Here is a 5260-nt window from a genome sequence, read left to right as displayed (position 1 = left end):
ATCCTCCCAAACAACCAGCAAATGTAGGATGCAGTCCATCATGAGTTTCTCAGTGACTGTGGATCAGTTATCACAATTCACAACCATAAAAGATATATATAACTCTTACGCCATGCAGAACAAGATTAAGGAATGAACATTTAAAAAAAATAGCAGCTGAGGATGCAAACAACATTAATCCAGATTACTATCCTATGATCAAAGCAAATGCCATCCCAATCAAATGATTAAACACATGGTTGTAGCTTGTCCAAAATCCCAATTTTCACATGCGCTGAAACTGCAACTCCATTCGGTTGTCCGACAGATAAGATGCATATCAACATTACCCAAAATGAAGCTAATTAAGATAGTCATGGTGCTCCCGAAATTAAACACAGATATTAGCAGCAGAATAAACTGGCCGAACTGAAGTGATATCAAAAGGTTACATGAACTAGAGAGCATAGATGAACAGAGCGACAGATAGAGTGATTCAAAATAATTAGGGACATCAGCGCACCACACATAATAACACAAGGCAGAATAGGCCGGGTGTTTACCTCATTCTAAAATAACACAATGCAGAAGCAGAAGGTCTGAATGAAAGGGGAAATCAAGCAAATTGTGCCTGGTCAATGCTTCCAGTCCAGGATAACCAGCATGTAGGAAGATTACAAAGATGTTGGTGACTATATATGGACCATCACAAGCACCATGCAGAAGAAAACACGATTCCCAAACAGGGGATGCACGCCATTAAGAGATCTTGCTATCCTTGCTAGGAGTCTATAAGACCGGAACAAAAAAGTTGCATCACAAAACATGATTATAACACGCCCGAAATCACCTTGTCATGCAATTCAATTTGATCATCCATGAACAAGATGCAGCTACGACATTGTACTAGTACGACAGATGAAGCTGATTAATTAAGATACCTCCTGCGATTCGATTCGATCGTCCCATAGATAAGATGCAGTTCAACATTACACTACTATACATAGATTACCCCTAATAGTGAAGCTAATATAAATTGCCACGGCCGCCCAGGAATTAGTCAAAAACAGATAGTAGTAGCATAGCACTAAATAAATCTGACCAAACTGAACTGAAACCACAAGTCTGCATATATAATGACTGAAGATGATAGATGAAGTCATTAAATGAGTGATAGGAGGAGCATGGCTTCAAAAGGGATCCCACCACCCTTCAGTCCCATGTCGACAGCGTCAATGGATCAGGTGAAGTAGTGGGCTGGCTAATCTGCAGTGAGATGAATCGGACTGTCAGATTGATGCTCGTGCCGCCGTTACACCTAGGGAGGAAGAAGAGATGAGGAAGGTAGCGGACCTCAACTCCTAGGTAGGCGCCACGGTCGGTCAACTTGGCGAGGCGGGCGAGCTCCTTGCGGTCGAGGAAGCGGGAGAGGACGGCGACGGCGAGGTCGATGTGCTTGATGGCGAGGGCCGTGATCCGGTTTGCGCGGCACAGGTAGTCGAGCGCCTTGTCCACGTCGCCATCGCTGGCTACGTGACGGGTCTTGGCGGTGGCGTCCGGGTCGTCGGACAGATCGACCTTGGCGAGGCTCTCGGTGGCGGCGGCGACCGGGTCGCGGGGCTTGCCGGGGACGGGGGAGTGGCCGCCGACGAGGCACTCGACGCAGCGCGGGAGGTGGTGCTCCTCGAGCATCTTGACGGCCAAGATGGCGGACTCGACGCGGGCGATGGCCTGGGGCTGGGTGGTGGGGCGGGCCGGGAGCTTCTGCGCGAGCAGCGCGTCGTAGAGCTGCTCGTCGGGCAGGAGCGCGAAGGCGATGTTGACGGCGGAGACGGCGCGGTTCTTGACGGCGGTGTCGAGGCAGACCCAGAGCATCCTGGCGCCGGGGTCCAGGCCGAGGTAGTAGACCTTGAAGACGTCCGAGGCGATCTGCCCGAGCCTGGCCTCGGCGTCGGCAGGGGTGGGGGCGGGGGCGGCCCGGTGGCGCTCCAGGCGGCGGTGGAGCTCCAGGAGGCGGTCGCGCTGCGTGCGCACGTTCTTGGCGGCCATCATGGCCTGCATGAGGACCCACTCCAGGTTCTCCTTGCTCAGCTCTCGCGCCATGGCCGCCGCTCCGCTTGTCTCTCTCACGCTGCGAGTGTGAGGCCGGAGGTGAGAATTCTTGGGGAGGAGTGGAAAGAAAGGTTGGAGGAGCAGCGAGCGCCAGGCAGATCCGGCTGCAGGGGATGGGCCCACCAACCAGAACAGGAGGGGTAGCGTGCTCCCTCCGCTACCACAACAAGATAGACACCCTTCTTCCGAAAGTGCCTATGTGATCCCGAGCTCCTGTATGCTCGCTATCTATGCCGCTGCCTCGCCCCGAGATGCTCGTCACAAGGAGTACTGTTTGTGGAATAATATAATAAGCCCACATCTGACAGGCGGCAGACTTAACAACGATCAGCGTCACTTGGCGCGCTCTCAGCCATTCGGCACGTGTCGCGCTTTGGACGCTCCCTTCAGATTTTGTTTTTTTATTTTTTCGCACGCGTTTTCGGCTTTTTAAACGGTTTTTTCAGGTTTTTTCAACGTTTTGGTTTTCCCCCGGTCTTCCTTAGCTTTTCGACCAAAGTAAATTTTTTTAAGCGAACAAACGCGTTTTCTTTTTTTTTCTTTCGCGAGAGGCACGGTTGTGATTTAGCGAGAGTCACGGCCGTGCCTTTCGGAAACGAAAAAAACGCGTTTTCTGTTTTTTTTCTTTCGCGAGAGTCACGGTTTTACTTCCGCGAGAGGCACGGTTGTGCTTTCGCGAGAGTCACGGCCGTGCCTCTCAGAAAGGAAAAACAAAACGCGTTTTCTGTTCTTTTTCTTTCGCGAGAGTCACGGTTTTGCTTCCGCGAGAGGCACGGTTGTGCTTTGACGAGAGGCACGGCCGTGCCTCTCGAAAAGGAAAAATATGCGTTTTTTGTTTTTTTTTCTTTCGCGAGAGTCACGGTTTTGCTTTCGCCAGAGGCACGGTTGTGCTTTCGCGAGAGTCACGGGCGTGCCTCTTTCGAAAAGGAAAAATATGCGTTTTCTGTCTTTTTTTCCTTCCACGAGAGCCACGGTTTTTGCTTCTGCGAGAGGCACGGTTGTGATTTCGCGAGAGTCATGGTTTTGCTTTCGCCAGAGGCACGATTGTGCTTTCGCGATAGTCACGGGCGTGCCTCTTTCGAAAAGGAAAAAAACGGGTTTTTTGTCTTTTTTTCCTTCCACGAGAGTCACGGTTTTGCTTCTGCGAGAGGCACGGTTGTGATTTCGCGAGAGGCACGGGCGTTCGGAAAGAAAAAAAAAACGTGCTCCCGGTTTGGTTTTTTCGTTTGATTTTTTTCGTCCGGTTTTTTCGTGAAAAAAAGTTCGTTAAAGCCTATCAATATGAGATCTAGTTTTGAAAATCTCGACGCGAGGAATCCAATGGTGAAAATGGTTTGAGGTTTGGACGCATGGTTTAAGAGATAAAATGTTTTGAATAAATGGATCTACGAAAAAAAGGGAAATCTCTCAAGTTGCGACAAGTGGCGCGCTGCATGTGCGCCACTTGTCGTGACCTGGGAAGGTGGAGTGTTGTTTGCAATGAGTACTCTTTAATTAATGATTTCGCCGTTAACGATACACCCGGCTGGAACGGATGTAGCCAGACTATATGGGCCGTCGTCTCTTAGATCAACGATGCTATACACACGACACTTGTGCACAATTTGTGAACGATGTAGTTAATCAAGCCGTTGGTTTGGAAGTAAACTGCAGTACACTGTCTGATTTTGAATCATGCATGAATCGGTCACGCAGCCGTCGTGCTCAAAGCAGTTTCGCTCTTAGATTGTCGTCTCTTAGATTCTGGACTAACCCGTCGCGTTGGAGAATATATTGGGCTGGCCACCCGTAGGAATCCGACACGGTGCCCTCTCTGGCACTGCATTTGTCTAAGAAAACCCAACTCTCCCCCTGCCCACGAAAAACAATTCAAGTAGTACACATTCGCAGTTACTCAAAAAAAAAAAAGTAGTACACATTCGCCAACTCAAAAAAACGTAGTACGTACGCCAAAACTAAGATCAAGTTCCCAAAATGTGATAATACATTTTCCGGCCTGGCAAGACAATCTAGCATTTCCAAAAAAAGAGAGCACATTCAGCATTCTAGCACATGGTACACTGACAAAGTTAAACCTTAGGGCACCTCTAACGTTGACCCATAACCTGCCTGCATGGCTGCACCCCTTCAGATCATGTGGTACCTTATCCGTCAGCGGACTGGTCCGGATGTCAGTATTCTCGTAAACCGGAAACAAACCAGAAGGCGGGGGCTTTCTGGGCGTCCGGACGGTTGGTACGCACGCGTCCGACAACCCGGTCCCACCCAAAACCCTCTCCCTCGCCTGCGCCATTTCTCGACGAAAGCATTCACCCCGCATTCATTTCGCTCTAGAGCACCAGCTCCGCATTGATGCCGGCCCAGAGCGGACATGACCTCTCACTAGTATCGGCACTGAAGCAACCCGCCGATCGAGAGAGCCGCTCGCATCACGTCCCTGATGTTCGTGCTTGTTCAATGTCGGAGAGATGTTACTGGACGGGACTCCGCCTACCGTCATTAAACAGGCGCTTTGCTCGAGAAATAAACTTTGAGGCCCGCATTGACACACCCCGCCGCATGGCCTCACCGGTATCTGCTATTTAAATGATGTCACTAACGGCATGAACCGCGGTACAACACATCCGCTCCACATACTCCTCCCGTCCACCACACCAGCAATGGCCGCGAGTGGTAACGTGTTGTGGGAGGACCTATCGACAGAGGAGAAGCATGAGGTGGTCGTCCTTTGGGCCGGCTGGCAGGGCCACCGTGCAAGGCAGATGGAGGCCCGCATGCCGGCCAACTCCCAGAAGGTCTTCGATGACGACCCGACGGTGGAGACAGGCTCCGACGGTGATCCGGCGCCGAAGCCCCGCATTGGTCCATGTCGGCTTGACCATGGAGCAAGCCCAGACACGCTTCAACGAGCCATGATGGAGGAGGAGCTGCCACATCCCTTGTTAGTGTTCCGATAAGCGCAGCAGGAGTAGCGGTACAACCTATCCCATCTCGAGCAGCACTCGCTAGTGGAGGGCCAAATCTATAGCGAGAGCGCAAGCGAGGAGGCCGTGGCGGCCATGGTGACGCAGAACCCCAATTTCGACGTCGAACAGTGCATGCTCTACGAGACCTCACGCACTCATGCCGCTCGCAACGCGGTCTCGGCGTAGCCGGATGAGGAATCGGT

At 51.4% G+C, this 5260-nt stretch overlaps 1 protein-coding gene across 1 annotated transcript; it reads right to left on the bottom strand.

Annotated features, from left to right (window-relative positions):
- Positions 1 to 904: 904 nt before the first annotated feature.
- LOC109743136 (uncharacterized) lies at positions 905 to 2250 on the bottom strand. The gene is made up of 2 exons (XM_020302215.4): positions 1333 to 2250; positions 905 to 1245 (listed from the first exon to the last, which is right to left on the bottom strand). Exons 1-2 carry the CDS (start codon positions 2080 to 2082, stop codon positions 1192 to 1194), a joined length of 804 nt encoding a protein of 267 aa, XP_020157804.1. The 5' UTR covers positions 2083 to 2250; the 3' UTR covers positions 905 to 1191.
- Between the last annotated feature and the right edge of the window lie 3010 nt (positions 2251 to 5260).

This window comes from Aegilops tauschii, chromosome 1 (genome assembly GCF_002575655.3).
Source record: "Aegilops tauschii subsp. strangulata cultivar AL8/78 chromosome 1, Aet v6.0, whole genome shotgun sequence".
NCBI lineage: Eukaryota > Viridiplantae > Streptophyta > Magnoliopsida > Poales > Poaceae > Aegilops > Aegilops tauschii.
This window is presented reverse-complemented; position numbering and strand designations above follow the sequence as displayed.